This window comes from Molothrus ater, chromosome 4, assembly GCF_012460135.2.
Source record: "Molothrus ater isolate BHLD 08-10-18 breed brown headed cowbird chromosome 4, BPBGC_Mater_1.1, whole genome shotgun sequence".
NCBI classification, from domain to species: Eukaryota; Metazoa; Chordata; class Aves; order Passeriformes; family Icteridae; genus Molothrus; species Molothrus ater.
This window is the reverse complement of record NC_050481.2, coordinates 56,717,969-56,733,945: the sequence shown is the minus strand read 5'-3', so window position 1 is coordinate 56,733,945 and position 15,977 is coordinate 56,717,969. Positions and strand designations below refer to the sequence as shown.

The 15,977-nt window shown below is 38.0% G+C and overlaps 1 protein-coding gene across 8 annotated transcripts in view; it reads right to left on the bottom strand.

Moving 5' to 3' along the window:
• Positions 1-15,977, bottom strand: part of LCORL (ligand dependent nuclear receptor corepressor like) — a 79,324-nt gene that overhangs the window by 35,584 nt on the left and 27,763 nt on the right. For all 8 annotated transcript variants that reach the window (XM_036381590.2, XM_036381584.2, XM_036381589.2 and 5 more), the window contains exons 3-5: positions 13,635-13,714; positions 13,280-13,409; positions 4,085-4,339 (exon numbers count right to left, since the gene is read on the bottom strand). In XM_036381590.2, coding sequence (XP_036237483.1) covers positions 4,085-4,339; positions 13,280-13,409; positions 13,635-13,714 — 465 coding nt within the window. The remainder of the gene's footprint in view (positions 1-4,084; positions 4,340-13,279; positions 13,410-13,634; positions 13,715-15,977) is intronic.

Here is a 15,977-nt window from a genome sequence, read left to right as displayed (position 1 = left end):
GTTCCAGAAAATCCAGAAACAAGAATAAGCTTGTGCAGCTTAACCTGCAGATTATATATTAGTACTGCTTCTACTTCTGACTCTTAAAGTCACTTTGCTTAGAAGCTTGAGAACTATCAACCCTCCTGTATCTACCAAGTGAAAGAAGCCTCTGCATTAAAATTTGCTGCTGCTAGGAACATTCCTGAAAGAGCTCAGCCCCATGACTGCACAAGGAAATACGTTGCTGCAGGATATTCCAACTATGTTTCTTACTCACTCATTTCATTCTGTAAGGATGCTGCTTCTTCACTGGCTTAGTTTAGAGGAAAAGCAATATTGCAGAAGCACACAGCAACACCTCACTTTTGTTAGATGCAGTGCATGGAAACCAGACTTTGTTTCACTTCACAGAGCACTCATTATCAAGGCCTGGACAGTTTTAAGAGTTACATGGACTAGAAAACGGAGCAAGATACAGGTATTTTTGGAGACAGCTGCTGCTAATTAATTGAATGAAATGATTGCCTCATTACCAGTAAGACACACGGGAATGAAAGCACCCTGCTTAATTACCACACTTCCATCAGCAGAGCAAAGTAGAGGATGCTCTGGGACTCCATTACCAGTCAGGGGTCAGCTGGACATACCTGGATGCCAGTGCTTAAACTCATACTCAGTACCAAATGCTGCAGTTCCAGAGGTGCAATGGGTTCACCTTGGCCAGTAGTTAGACCCCAACTCAGCCCCTCTACCACTCCCCATCCTCAGTGGGGGGCAGGAAGAAATAAGATGAAGATCATCAAGATAAATACAGGGAAAACACTTGGCAATTACCATTACAGGCAAAACAGACTTGGGGAAAATGAATTTATTGCAATTTAAAATAGATTTGGATAATGAGAAAAAGATAAAAATTAAAGCATTTCCCCACTCCTACCTCTTCCCAGGCTCTTAACTTCATTCCCAATCTATTTCCCCCCTTCCCCAGATGGCAAAGGCAAGATTGAAAATGAGGGCTAAAGTCAGTGCAATTCTTCTTTACAGCTCCTTTTCAACAGGCCACAGACCTTCAGGAAACACCCAGATGCTCCAATGTGGGGTCTTCCACAGGCTACAACATGATGAGTATTTGCTCCACAGGCTGCAATGGAATACACGTTCCACCATGGTCCTTTCCATGTGCTCCATGGAAATATCTACTCTGGTGCCTGGAGCACCTCCCTTCCCCTTTCCCTCACCTCACTGCTCCCAGTGGTGTTTCTGACCCCTCCCTCTGCCTGTCCAGTATTTTTGCACTTAACCATGCTTTCCCAGCAGCACCATGAGCCCAGCTCCTGTGCCTCCCTTCAGCTTGGTGTGGGTCTGTGGCAGAGCTGCCTGAGCCTTGCACAGGGAATCCACAGAGGCTTCTCACAGATGCCACCCTACAGCCCTCCCCAGCTACAAAACTCCTGCCATGTAAGCCCAAAATATCAGGGCTATCAGGTCTGGAAGTGTCAGACCTAAGGATTTTTTGGCTGCAGAGATGGCCTCCAGAGGAAAGTACAAAGCTTTCTTTAATGGAGAACTTCAGTGGCAGAATCTGCTTTCAGTTCTGAGCTAGCACTTAGCTTGGATCTGCTCACTGCTTCTAGTAATCTGGAAATTAAAGTTTACTTCTGCCTCTCAAGCCCAAGAATCACTCTCATACTAAAGGAGTAAGATTGTCTATTTAGCTATTTAGATGCTTCATTTCAAAGATAACTATTGTAAATACAAAGCACCTGCCTAGGCAGAAAGTGAACCTAAAGAATTTATACTTGGATTATTATCTGCTTAACAGGATTTGAATTAAAGATTTCAACTCTGAGGATCCATCAAAGCAATCTGAACTTCCTCCTGCTACTGCCACTTCATTTGGAAATTTTAACAGGAATTACAAATAGCAAATACTAAAGAGAGTTGCATGACATTTAAAAACATTACTAAGAATGGAACCATGGTACAGCTTTTAGAAGTCTCCAGACCAAAGAAGAATACTGTGTTAGAGAATTTACATTTCAAAAATAATCCAATTAAAAAACCTTCATAATTCCCTACCATAAGCACATGACACTTTATTATAACCAAGCTGTCTTCAGGAAAAGTGTAGAACTGAGAGATGGGTGCAATAATATACAGTCCTTGACAAAAGCTAATTGAAATAACTTTTTCATTAATCTTTGCACTTAGAACACAATGCAAATAAAAAGAGCAGGCTGACATTTTAAATCTTGAACTTAATTGCTTGTGTTGCCATCACTACAATAAAAAGCTAAAATAGCTCAAAATTAACATATTCATGGAAAACAGAAAGCACAATACAACTTCCTCGGTAGGTAAGATGTCCAAGCCACCTTTCTCCGACTACAGTCTTATTCCACTATTATTTCTCATTTCAGCATCTCTGAATTTCACCTCTGAACAGCAAGATGTTACCTTTAACATCTAAAAAGCACTCCAGAAATCATGGCAGTCTAAGTCCCGAGACTCTGCAGTGTCTTACATAGTTCAATGTGTAACTTGTACACTGTGTGTACTGAGCAACTATTTTAGATTTAGGTGTTTCACCCAAGGTGCACAATTCTAAACTTGCTATTTAGCCTTACCACAAGAAAAAATCCAATGATATAAAAAGATTATTTAAATAACTCCATTTCTCTGTATTTTAGATTTTTCTTAGAGAAAAGATCAATGGATTTTAAGATAAGGGTGGCAGCATAATTTTTTTCCTGTCGCTGCCCTGCCCACCTCCTGCCTTCCCTTTCATTCCTCAAAGATTTATTTGGGCTCAGCAATGACCAGAACCTGCCTTTGGGGACTTTGCTCTTTCATGAACATTTAAGACTAGTTATAAATAATCAGCTGCTGAAGTAAGCAATATGCTATAGTCCTGATATCAGGAAAGTATTTTTTATTGCTCTTGCAAAAGAAATGCGCTTCAACCTGGCCAATTATAAACCTCTTAAATCTGTAATTCATCTGTAGAAAAATTACATCCAACCACAATAGGTATTTTCTCAGGATTTAAACCACTAAGTATTTACTAAACCCTGGCATGAACTGGTTTCCACTGACCATACAGAATAAAAGCAAGAATTCCAGTATTTCCTAATTTTTTTCTGTCAAAGAGAAAGGATGCTTGAAATTTAACCTAGACTAGGTATATTTATCATGAGGAATCCATCAGAGCTTCCTGCCCCCAAGGATCTCCAATTAAAGACTGAATCATTAGGTACATACATACCAAATCTGCTAATGTCTATTAAAATAAACAAACAAACAAAAAACCCAAACAAACTTAGTTCTGGCTCCTTTCAACTTTGTTAGTATGGTACCATACTTTTTTAGTATGGTACATACAGGTCAACTTTTCCCTTTGGTCTGCAATATTACAGGATTAACATAGACCCTGATATCTGTAAAAGACAAAAGCTGCTTTTGCCACTGCTTTCAGTTGCACATGACAGTCACAACCCTTCCTGAAAACTGCTGCTAATCCAAATCTAGTTCAAAGTCCAAAACCTCTTGTGATTATCCTGTTATCAGTTTTGGATAGCAATATTCCTTGAGGCAAAGAAATCATTTCCTTTTTGTAAATGATAGTGAGACAGACTATTTTTCTAGCTTTACTCTCGGTCAAGAAAGCTGCACTGTAATGATTAAGGTATGAAGTAAGGAAATTTTCTCCCAGATCAATCTTCTCTTCCCATCTTTCTAACCAGCCTGTTTTTAAAGAATCAAAGGTTCAAGAGCTGACAGAGACTGAATGACATTTGCCCCATGAAATCCCAGGATCTTTTTCTCTTTCTCAGGCTTCTCGACAGCTATTTCTTCAACAAAATTTTGAACCACTGTCACCTGTGACAGCACAGGAGAGAGGACTTAGATTCAGTATTCCAAAGCTGAAAAATTCCAATGCCACTTCTTTAACACAGGCACCCAGAAATCAGAACACTTATCTGCTAACGCACAATATGAAAAATATTTCTATTTGACATGGACATTTATTTTTCAAGGGAATAAAACACCATAAAATAAATAAATGACAGCAAAACACAGATTATCAGATATAGAAATTTACCTTGCTGAGTATTCTGTTCTTGAGTTCGATTCACAGTGAGGTCTAGAGGGCTATCCTGTTCTTCCTGAAGGGAGTTTTCCGTTTGGTTCATTTGGATACTTTTACACATCAGACTTGGTTCAAATGATGAACCATTCCTGTTCTCTTGAATTTTGCTACTTTTTGAAATGTACTCAATCGCAAACTGACGGATCATTTTTTTCATTAATTCCTGAGCAACTAGGGGAATGTTAGGATCACAGTTCTGAGGAAGATCTAGAAATAAAAAACACAGGCATCAGATATATTAAGAACCTTTCTTATAATAAATACTTCATATAAGCACACAAATGTGTTAAACCAGTACATCTGTAACAAACATATTAATTCAGATCTCTATCAAGTTTTTTTAATGAGCATTCCTAACTGGAAGTCACTTGAAAGAACATTTAGCATAGATCATTAATTTTTACCTTGCTCCTCTATCATAGCATGCAAGTAAGAGTATGTGGGGTTGCATTACTTAGGGGACTCAGAATCCATACTGTTGCCAAAAAAGTTGAATTTTCATTTACAGACTGTTCATTTTCAGTTTTGAAAATAAAGTATTTTGAATACAAACCATGGAAGTAAAATAAAATATGTATTAATACAGAAAGAAGTTACTTTCAAAGAACAACAATAACAAAAATAATTTCAAAGTGCAGTTGTAAAGATTAGTCCTCTTCATAACATAGAACAGTTGGACTTTTGAGGAACTGGTCTTGAAAAGAAAAAAAGCAAAAAGATAGTGTTCCACTCTTCAGATTATAATCCCCATTGTAGGTTCAGGATTGAAATGTCAGAACTGATATGATGCTACTTGAAATGTCCCAAAAAACTAGTAGTAATACAAGCAATTGAATACAAACAAAGTTTTAAGCTTTTATTGTAAAATCTTACAGGATTTTCAGGACATTTTCCAAGTGCTAGCAATAAAACACTTGGAAGAAAAGCTTTATTTCTCATTCTAAACTAACTATATCCTAGTTTTGCTTGTGTATGTAACATTTCAATGGAAAAAAGTATCTCATTTTAGAAACAAAACAAAAAAAAGGATCAAATGTGATATATATTACTTTATTTTAATGCTACCTATCAGCTAGAAAAAAGTTAAACCTCTTACTAAAAAGCACAGCTGAAACCATAACTATGAATCACCAAAAAGAATCCTAATAGAAACAACAGAAAAAATGTAAGTGTAACTTAGCATAAATAATGTAATTAAGAAAGTTAAAGTAAGCTGTGCTACTGCACTGAGGACTGCAACACACCATTTCACAGGACAACTGACCATACTCAGAGATCTGTGTTTTCCCTTAAACTGGCAGCAGCAGTACTTACTTTACTACCTCACTCTTCCTTCTTCCCTTCAACTCTACACATCTCTCCACACAAATATCCTTTTCAATATATTAACCACTGCCCATCCTTGAGTTCATAGGTAATGAGTGAAACAGTTTTCAATCAAGAAGGGAGAGGGATTTAAAGCAAGTGTGAAAGCAATGAACAAGAATTAGCTTTTAGGTGAGCCCTGACTGCTTGGAGGAAATACCAAAGGACATGGTTCCGTAGTTACTAGGATAATAAAGTTAATCTGAAACAAATAAAATAGATGATAAACTGAAGGGTTTTTTCATGGAAGTGAAGAAACTGAAAGGGCTGGGTTGTGTAGATGTTTGCATGCAAAGGGTACATCAGGTACATGTCCTAATAGGAAGTTTGGAGGATCACACAGTATATTTGCTCAAGTATTTTATGCCAATGAAGCTTTATCCATCAACTATCAAGAGACTGACTGCCAGCACTGATCAAGGAATGCTGCTCAGGTTTAGGATGAATGCATGGAAGATTTTTTGCTTGTTTGTTTCAGGTTTATTTAAAACATATTCCATTTTGAGAATTCATTTTCACCAAGAGAGCATTGCAAGGAATTACAAACCTGCACCTATGAGATCTGCTGTCTATAGCACACGAGAGGGCAGCTGACTCACTGCTCAGATGCTTCCTGTCAAGATCTTTTGGCCAGCCTCTCCATAGTGCTTGATGAGTTACAGTGAAGCTCCAGCATTTTTAAGACATCTTGGCTTCAAGAGAACTTACCCAAGGCATGACAAATCAAAAATGCTTATGGTTAAAGCTCTAGCTTCCAACAATCTTTCAACCAGATCTCTACCAAAATACCTAAAATTGACAGGTGCTTCTTGAAGAGAGATATGAGGTAAAATTCTAAATGATGGAGGATACCTACAAAGATCTTTCCCCACCATGTAACCTCCAGGTAAAGCGATATAAACAGAGCATACCTATTCCTGATTCCTAAATAATGAACTCAATAAATGTTCAACTGGAGTTTACCATCCTAGAGACACACTTAGAAGTAAAGAAAAAAAATTCAACAACAGACACTGGAACAGTAAGACAACAGATGTACAGTACTGATGCACATGCAAGAAAAGAATACAGAAAGTTAAGAGATGAAATTAAATAACTGAATTATCTAGGAACAAAATTGTTTGCATGACAGGGAAACGGTAGTTCCAGACAATGAAATCTACTGATCAACAGCTTAAGCTTGAAAACACAAAAATTTGACTGCCTATAATCAGAAACTCACAGAAAATGAATTATACAAAATATCATCAAGACTGAGTAGGGTCTGGAATGACCCTACTTATACAGAGCAATTAGTTTGTTGCATGCACACAAGAAAAACTTCTTTGATAACTTCTGGGTAACAGGTGATCATCAGTGCAAATGGGAGAATTATTTTACATCCTGGTGTAATCTGTACCTTTAAGGAGCAAAAGACCAGAGAGTACAGGGGACTACCATCAGCAGGAAAACACAACAGCCTGGAACAGATTTCTCCTTATTAATCATCATCCTCTGCATCAATTATTACAAAACTGCAAGACACAACTAATTCAGAGGTGTCAAGTTTTTACTGCCTTTCTATTCCACTTTAGACTCTTTGCACCAGTAACAGTCAAGCATGTATTGCTTTCAGACACTTGCAGGAGGAGTCAGCTTTTCCCTTAGGAGCAGAGTCATCTTTCACCTAGTCAGAATAATAATGGATATATTTTTTTGTTCTTATAATATTTTCTTTAGAATTAGTTTAATTTTTTTAATGATTTCCAAAAACTCCCTATGAAGAATAAATGCAGCAGAATTTCTTATATATATTCAACTGCTGCAGCTATTGGTAGTTCACAGATTTTAAGTTATTTTACTCTAAAAAAGTAACATGATGAGGGGGTGGTGTGTGTCTAAGAGCATATACTCTGAAAGGTGTGCTCCTGGGTTGGGGTTGCATTTGAAGTCCTCTTGCTGCTAAATGCATATTCAATCAAAAGGGTTTGAAAAGACTCAGGTAGACTAATCAGCCAAAAATGCAAACAGTGCTGCTATCACATTGACTGTTCTGTAATGCAAATCATTAACTTGTAAATCTTGGTGGAAATACCTTGGGAAGTCTCTAGAAAAACTGCTTATTCAAAGTAGTCATCTTTGAGGTCAAAGTGAGTACCTCTGGATTTTACCTAGTTAGGTGAGGAATACTTCCATGGATGGGAGACTCTACAACCTCTGGGTGGCATGTTCTACTGCTTGCCTGTCCTCATTTTTCCTTACATTAAAAAGAACCTTTTATTTCAACTTGTTTACAGTTTGTCATTATCCTGCTATGCACCATTAAAGACTTTGACCCTGTCTTAAAATTAGAATATCCTGAGTTGAAAGGGACCCACAAGGATCATCAAAGTCCAGCTCCTGGCCCTACACAGGACACCTCCAAGAGTCATACCATGTGCCTGAGATTATTGTCCAAATGCTTCTTGAACTCTGTCAGGCTTGGTGCTGTGACCATTTCCCTGGGGAGCCTGTGCCAGTGCCCAACCACCCTCTGGTAAAGAATGTTTTCCTAATATCCAGCTGAACTTTCTCTGGCACAGCTTTGGGACTGAGGTTGACCTCAGGTCTTGTCACTGGTCACCAGGGAGAAGAGATCAGTGCCTGCCCTTCCACTTCCCCTCAAGAGAAAGTTGCAACTGCAATGAGGTCTCCCCTCAGTCTCCTCTGGGCTGAAAAAGGCAAGTGACTTTCAGCCACTCCCTGCATGGCTTCCCCTTAAAACCCTTCACCATCTTTGCTGCCCTCCTTTGGACACTCTCTAATGTTTGATGTCTTTCTTACACTGTGGCACCCAAAACTGCCTCCAGCACTCGAGGTGAGGCTGCCCCAGCCCAGAGCAGAGCAGGACAATCCCTCTCTTGCCCAGCTGGCCATGCTGTGCCTGATGCCCCCAGGACAGGGCTGGCCCTCTGGCTGCCAGGGCACTGCTGGCTCGTGTTCAGCTTTCCATCAACCAGGACCCCCAAGTCTCTTTCTGCAGTGCTGCTCTCCAGCATCTCATTGGCCAGTCTGTTCACCCAACATGGGAAAGTACTTCACCCATCCTGTGATTCATACCGGTAATTTTCCATTACACATGAGAAATTTGTAATTAGACATATAAAATTTTAAAACACAATGAAGCATATTTTGGGCAAGAAAGGTGTTCAAACTCTGAACTTACTATCACTACCAAATATTTCTTAATTGTTATCAGCAGATGGCACCAGATATATACTTGGTATGACCTGAATAGGTTTTTTTTTGAAGATGTTTTATTAGGAGTTGTGACTATAGAAAAAACTTGCAAAGTTTTAAATTTGCATGCCTACATCTTTTTAAATCCCTGTTTTTCACAGTCGCTATAAAATACAAGGCAGCTGTATTTAGTCCATGTATAATGTATAACTTGAACCCAGTAGAACAGTCTCTAAAGGTCTGCAGACCTGATGCTATTAGGATAAAAGAAGACTGAATTTGTGTGATGTAATCTGATATTTTCTGCTTTTGATCGTCAAGGTAACAGTCTGAAAACAAGAGAAAAGAGTAATTATGTAATGTAATTATGACTAATTGCAATGATTTATTTTAATTCAAAGGTCACATTTAGGATTAATAATTCCTCAGTTTATGTGCTGCACGAGCTTGTAACTACTCAAACCTGTACTGTACTATTCTGCACATTAACATTATGTGTGATCAGTAGACTGCAATGTCTATGGTGACAGATTTGACTGTCAGGACAATGAACAAGGAGTTAAAGGTTCCCAAAATAGTGCTCCATTTATCAAAACCCAGTATTTTTTCATTAAAAACTCAACCTCCTAACTTAATTTGTCTTCTGACACAATGCCAAAAGGCAGTCAAAAGCAGCAGGGAATCACAATCCCCCTTGTACCTGCAATCCTGTTGTGTGAGGAGAAGGACTAAGAACCCATGATTACTTCTCTGTGTGCCTCATAAATTCACTCGTTTCACAAAAAGGCCACATTTTATTTTAACAACCTCACCTCAACAGCCACCAAACTGTCCCAGTGACATTCTTAGTTCTGCTTGCAAAATTGTTCAGGTTACAACAGGAATACAATTACTTATTCTGAGGCCTGTATCATGATTAGTTCAGCTAACTTGACCAACCAACAAACAGAAGGAGTAAGTTAACTCTTCTGTTCTCATAAACATTCCACCTTTTTTCTTCCTCTACTCAGGTTGCAATGTTCAGTATTCTATATCCAGTCATATTTCTATTAATCCTTGTAAATGTAGTAGAAATTATCAAGAAATGCAGAATTAGTGAAGAGAATAACACTGGCAGGCAGGTCAACACAAAAAGTATCCCCTTAAGAAAGAGTGAAAACCCCATGAAACATTCTTTCCTGATGAAGTTTAAGAGGGACAGCAAAGCTGTCACAGAAGTTTATTGCACAAACTGTGTCAGTGTCAGTCATTACAGAAAACCATCCAGATTTTGAAAGGACAAATTAGATTTCTTAAGATTAATAATCAAAAGAAACTGCAGGTTTTGGATGAAGTAGTGTGTGCAACTCAAAGCTACACCTCAGAAAGTAACACTTTTATTTTTAGTCTGAAATAATGTGTGCATGATTACATTGTCATAGGTTTGCTAAATGAAATGTACCATGTCCAAGATGCATAATCAGCTTGTGACAGCTGCACAACCAATAGAAAACTACTAAAAGAACAGAAGAACTCAAATTCAGGTATATGGTATGGTATAACAAAGACATATTTGTGAAAGGAAATATTTTAGTATATAACAAGGATATCTAGAAATAGTAAAGAGCTTTGAAAAGCTTACAGGAAAATTACTTTGGGATGGGAAACGTGGCATTGAAGATACTTGACACAGCAGCCCAGAGAATCTGAAAAGATTCAAGTAATCTCGAACATTCTCTCTATAATTTTGTGCCTAAATTCCTCAACTTCTATATGGGCTTCTCATGTCTCAGTTGTCTCTTGGTGGATCATCTATGCTGAAGATAGAACCAGATTCACAACTCTTTTTCTTTGGTTTTGTTTAAAGAGGTCACATTAATATTGCATAGAAAAACGTGCTTCTAAGAACACACAATGTGTATTACTAGAAATACAGAAAGGTAATAGTCCATGAACAAAATGTCAGATCAAGCTTTTAAACAACTGTGATTCTGTGATATAACAATGATCATATGTCACACTCCATAATACTCATAGAAAAAAAAAGACCCATATGTATTTTTAAAGCATTCTGTGTTTTTCCCTTAACAAAACAGAACAGCTGAACTTCCAAAATTATGGAAGTGGAAAAGCACCAATCTAAGTCTACTCTGCTTACACTACCAAAAGGGTAAAGAGAGATGTCATACTTGGGAAGAAAGCATTTGGGTTTCAGACAATTGTTTAATGGCAACTATCAGCATTTGATGACAAAGAGGGCTTTGGATCTGTGAACATGTCTGCTGAGCACAGGACTTTCCTACAGACAACCGAGTACAAAACTGGTCTCTCACTAATGCACAGTGAAGTTGGGTTCCTAATAGGAAGACCTTAGTTGTTTACAGCATTTCAAGAGTTTACCCATTTTGGCAGGAGTTCATCATCTTTTGTCCTAGATTCTATAGACAAATAGGCATGTTTTGAGATCTTCTGAACAAGCTTCCTGATACAAAAAACCCAAAACAACAAACCCAAACCCACAACCAAATCCCCTCAAACTAGTCTACAAATTAAAAAAGCCATATATAAATTTCTTCAAAATAAAAGATTAATGGGACCAAGAAATGAACTCTCTAATTTGCTCAATGGTCTTAGAAGTTGTTCATAGAGGGCTAAAATAGCTACAATAGCAAGAGAGTAGATCATCTTGAGGAGTTTGCAATCCAAACAAGTGTTACTCCATTCTAAAGACAGCCAGCCAAGAATTCTACAATTTTCTAACAACAAAAGAACATCTGGTTTGGGACCAGGTATAAGAACTATTCCTTAGCTAACCATTCCTTAGCTAAACACGTACTGGAAATTTTTTTATTCCTTTCTTCATAAGTTGATACTTGAACTCAAAAACCTACAAAAATTCAGAAAGCAGACTTAGTTGGGATTTTCTTAGTAGAACTCTTCATCTTCCTCCTAAAATCCAAACCAGTTACTTGAATACCTCATAAATTGGTTTCACATGCCCTTTACTAATTTTTTCCTTTTCACTTCCTGTAATTTGAACAACTTTAAAGACTTTGCTAAAACCAGACCTGAAGCAATATTCATAGTAAATTCTTACCCAAGAATACAGAAGTACTTCAGAGAATCACAAAAACAACTGGAAGTTTCATTTTTCAATAGACAAAACCTCTTTAACCTAGCATTACTGATCTGACAGATCAAACCGAAAGAAAATGCTAAAAGCCAAATGCTCTTTGTGAGAAACTTCACTTAGAAGTCATTCACTCCACTAAGGTGAGGTCATGCCAAGTTTCACTTCTCCCATGGTAGAAGTTCCTCTCAAGGAGTATCAAAAGAGATCATCTGCAGCAGGAGCATAAAGCAGGCAAACACTGAATAACATTGTACACATCAAGACCAAGAAGAGATCTGACAACGTTGAAATTTGAAGGAATTAAAATATCTGCCTAGGGAGATGCCACACAATTGGGCCTGTGATGAAAATATAATAAGACTTTAAGAAGTAACGAGGTGCCAACTTCATTGGACGTTTTATTTCAAATGGAAAATAGCTGGTTTGAAAGAAAGCCAAGAGTCCAAAGGATCCACTCAAAATGCTGTTGCACTCCATTTCAGTTCTTTAAAATGCAATAAAGCAAAACATAGACTGAGTAGACAAGTCTGTACAGAAAAAGATTCTACATACCCCAGGTTCAAGGGTATAATAATCTCTCCTGCTACAGTAAATTAAAAGGGAGAAAACTAACTTTGCTTTTTTCTCCCACTTCTGAAGAAGAGACAGTGTCTGACCCTAACTCTGTCAAAAGCAAGAGAGAGCTGTCACCCTAGCCATACTCAGCTATTCTGACACACACATACTAAACCCAAGAAAAATCTATGAATATTGTAGTTACTGCATTCACAGTAACTTCATTTACATTTCTTCATTCACAAGAACTTAAGGAAGAAAATGAGTACTTCTGCTTCTGTGGACAGTGAGTAAACCAACTAACATTCATGAACTAAGTTGATTTATCATTCGCTCATTTCATGTATTGCTCTAACTTGATAGAGCAAAGAATAAGAACAGTCACAGAATTAACAACCTACAAAATACTGCATTTTAAGAAGAAGTTTTAACCTCCAATTTGGATGTATTTGAAGCTTTCATGCAAGAATATCCCAAATTCCATTTTGCAATCTGTAAAGCACTTTCTCTTGCCTAAAATCTGTTTCCCACTGAAAACCAGAAGTGAGAATTTAGGAACAGAAAATGTTTAAATGCTTCAAATTCCAGAGAATGACACCTGAGGTTGGCATAAAAACAAAGTAGCAGCTCATGGTAAAAAGAAAAATCCAATACAATTTATGAACAGGGATTCAAAAGAATGACACATAATTCAAGAGGATAAGAGGAACAGTAAGTAGGAAGGGTAGTACTTCATTTGGTGATTCACGCAAGAAAAAGATTGCGGGAAACCAAAGGAATAAAAAAGAGAAACAGCAGAAACATCTATTTCAGTAGATAAATAAAAAATTACTTAGGAAACAAAATTAACCCTGAATAAATTGATTCTTCTAGATTTTTTGTCCTATTTCATAATACAAAAGACATGCTTTTATTACCTTTCTTTCGAAAGAGTGCATTTAGATAGTTTTCTGCTTGGCATTCAATCTTATCAGTGTTGGACTGGCCCTGAGATGACAGTTCCTCTGTAGGCGTTGACTGTGAAGAACCGAAAACTGATGCACGATCCTAGAAAACATATCAAGGTTATAACATCTTTCAGAAGTTAGTCTGCTGGTAGTAAAATATACTATGAAATTACTGAGTTATTGAATGGAATAGAACCACTAAAATCAAACTACCTTGAGTCAAAATGCGGGATTAACTTATTTGCAAAATTCAATTCGCTCACTATCATACCAAAAAATTAGTGTTGGGGAGTAGAGTAATGTTTAATATAATGCTCATACTTACACTGGCTGTTTCTTTATGTAAATTACAAAAGGAACATTTCTCATCCATAGACCAGTCAGTTAGCTCTTCTGGCTCACAGTCTTAAAGGAAGAAAAGAAAGCTAGATGTTTTAAACAAGCAAAAATGGATTTTGAACACACACTTCCTAAAATTCTCTTAAATAAATTCCATTACTAATATGATATATATTTATTGGTACAGTGCATTCAGTCATATTCAATACTTCAGATATTTTCAAATTCTTGTCTGGCTTTTACAGCTCAACTTAAAAATAGCAGAGAGTGCTTTCCTTAGAAGAAATGGTAAACTCGTGTCATTCAGTTTTATATCTGTCATAATTACTGGAGGCATCTGAATACTGCAAAGAAAGCTCTGAATTGTAGGCATCATTCTTTTTAACTGAAGTGTGCAAAAGTCTCACTTGAACACCTGTTTCCTGAACATGGGGAGCAAGATGTCAAGATGATGTCTTTTACCTTTGCACCACATTTCCTTACACTGCAGGCAGTACTTTTCATACAGTATCCTAGCTATGAGCAGCCTTTATTACAGCTGCAGTATTTTGGAAAGTGAATCCAAATATGATTAAATACAACACCAAGGCCTTGTCCATCCTGTTCATGTGCTTACAACCCAAACAACTTTTTAACTCCCATTATTAGTTACCAGGTATGTTTCCTCCTTTTCTCCATACCACCAAATTACAGTTAGTTCTGTTTAGGGAGGTTCTTGAGATTATCTGCTTTCAATAGCACATGACAGTAGCCTGATCTTGGCTGGCTGCCAATCTCCCAATCCACTGATGCTCTCAATTCACTGCCCCTCTTCAAGAGGGCAGGGATGAGGAAGTAACATGGTAGGGGAGAAAATTGGGGGATAAACTTGAGGGTCAAGATGAAGACAGGGAGATCACTTACCAATTACTGTAACAGGGAAGTCAGATTCAACTTGGAGAGAATCAATTTCATTTATAGCCAATAAAAACAGATTTGCATAATGAGAAAGGGAAAACACTAAACCACCTTACCACCCCTTCTTCCCAGGCTTCAGCTTCACTCCTTCATTCCTGACTCTTCTACCTCCTCCCCCATCCCAAAGAGTGCAAGGAGGATGGGAAAACAGGCTGCTCTCAGTTCATAACAGTTCCTCTCTGCCACTTCTCTTTTTTTCCTGCTTCCAGCTTGGGGTGTCTCCCATGGGCTACAGGCCTTCACAAACTGCTCCAGTGTTCTTCCCACTACTGCAGCTCTTCTTGAACTGCTCTAGTACATGTCTTTTCCACAGGACACAGTCCTTCAGGAAAAGACCATTCCACAGACCCACAGCTCCTGCCAGAAAACCTGCTCCTGCATGGGCTCCTCTCTAGAGCTGCAGTTCCTGCCAGAGGCCTGCTCCAGCATGGCATCTCCACAGGCTGTAGCTTCCTTCAGGGCATCTCCACCTGCTCCAGTGGGTCCTTCAAGGGCTGCACTGTGGATATCTGTTCCAGCATGGTCCTCCATGGGCTGTAGGTTCTACATGCTTCACCCATGGTCTTCTCCAAGGGCTTCAGGGGAATCTCTGCTCCAGTGACTGGAGCACCTCTCCCCTCTTCCTTCTCTGACCTTGCTGTCTGCAGGGTTGTCTCCCACTGCCCACTGTCCTCCACCCTCTTCCCACAACTGCTGAGCTTTTACTTCTTCTCAAAGATATTATTAAAAAGGCAAAATAAGAATAAAATTACTTTGAAAAATAAAGGTCCTTCAGTTGAGCACAAACATAATGTAAGTAACTCATTATTACTTAAATCTAGTTTGCTCAGCTCTAAAATACTGATTTAGAACAGAATTCTGTATTATTGTATTATATGCTTTCAAGGATGCAAAAGAGCAATTTTTACAAGTTGGACAGCTGATGTTTAAAAACAGACATGGTATTTTTCTTGGCTGGACAGTAACAAGAGATAATGAGTCATTTTTGCTGAATTAATCTACCTGTCCCAGCCCATTAGAGCTATTCCTTTAGGAGGTCCACAGCATAAAAACAACACTATTCCCTCACAACAAGTTCATTGTTTTTCTCGCAACCATGAAAACTTTATTTATGAACCTTGAGATTCTACACCTAACTCTAGGACAGGCTTATACTTTCAGAGAAGTTCTCCTGCCTTGGAATCCTGAATTTCCACTGGTAAAAGTCAAACCAGAGAGCAATCCTTGTGTATTGCCAAAAAAGCAAACCTTGAGAAACATCAGCTCTACATAACACTAAACCCTTTATTTAAAGCAGTATAAATCATGTACAAGACTTATTAAGTCTGCCAGTGAGCTAAGCAAAAGTGATATCAGATATATACAAGATATA